Genomic DNA, 418 nt, shown 5'->3' with positions numbered 1-418 from the left:
AGCAGAAGGCAGAAGCAATGCTACAGGCTAATCACTATGATATGGATATGATCCGGGAGTGTGCAGAGAAGGTTGCTTCCCATTGGCAACAACTGATGCTGAAGATGGAGGACCGTCTCAAGCTTGTGAATGCTTCTGTTGCCTTCTATAAAACTTCTGAACAGGTACAGAAATGCTACATGATCTGTGTCTGCCTTGGTTAATTCTTCAGTGTGGCAGAAACTAGCATTACTTTAAAAGTGGTTGTCTAGGTTTGGATATATTTACTAATTTGATAACAACTGCAATTACACAAAAATAGAAAAAGCAAATCATTTTACCAGCTGCCTTAGAAAGAAAAAACATGCATTGCAGCCTTTCAATAACTAAAGGGATCTTAGAAGACAAAGACTTTTTTTTTTTTCATAACGCCTATCGG

The 418-nt window shown here is 38.3% G+C and overlaps 1 protein-coding gene across 1 annotated transcript in view; it reads left to right on the top strand.

Annotated features, from left to right (window-relative positions):
- Window positions 1–418, top strand: part of LOC104493346 (triple functional domain protein) — a gene marked incomplete at its 3' end in the record, with an annotated part of 93427 nt that overhangs the window by 75317 nt on the left and 17692 nt on the right. Inside the window, exon 17 of the mRNA XM_010136004.1 lies at window positions 1–164. Coding sequence (XP_010134306.1) covers window positions 1–164 — 164 coding nt within the window. The remainder of the gene's footprint in view (window positions 165–418) is intronic.

Source organism: Buceros rhinoceros, unplaced genomic scaffold (assembly GCF_000710305.1).
Source record: "Buceros rhinoceros silvestris isolate BGI_N320 unplaced genomic scaffold, ASM71030v1 scaffold16375, whole genome shotgun sequence".
Lineage (NCBI taxonomy): Eukaryota > Metazoa > Chordata > Aves > Bucerotiformes > Bucerotidae > Buceros > Buceros rhinoceros.
The sequence above is the reverse complement of the archived record's forward strand: the minus strand, read 5'-3'. Positions and strand labels throughout refer to the sequence as shown.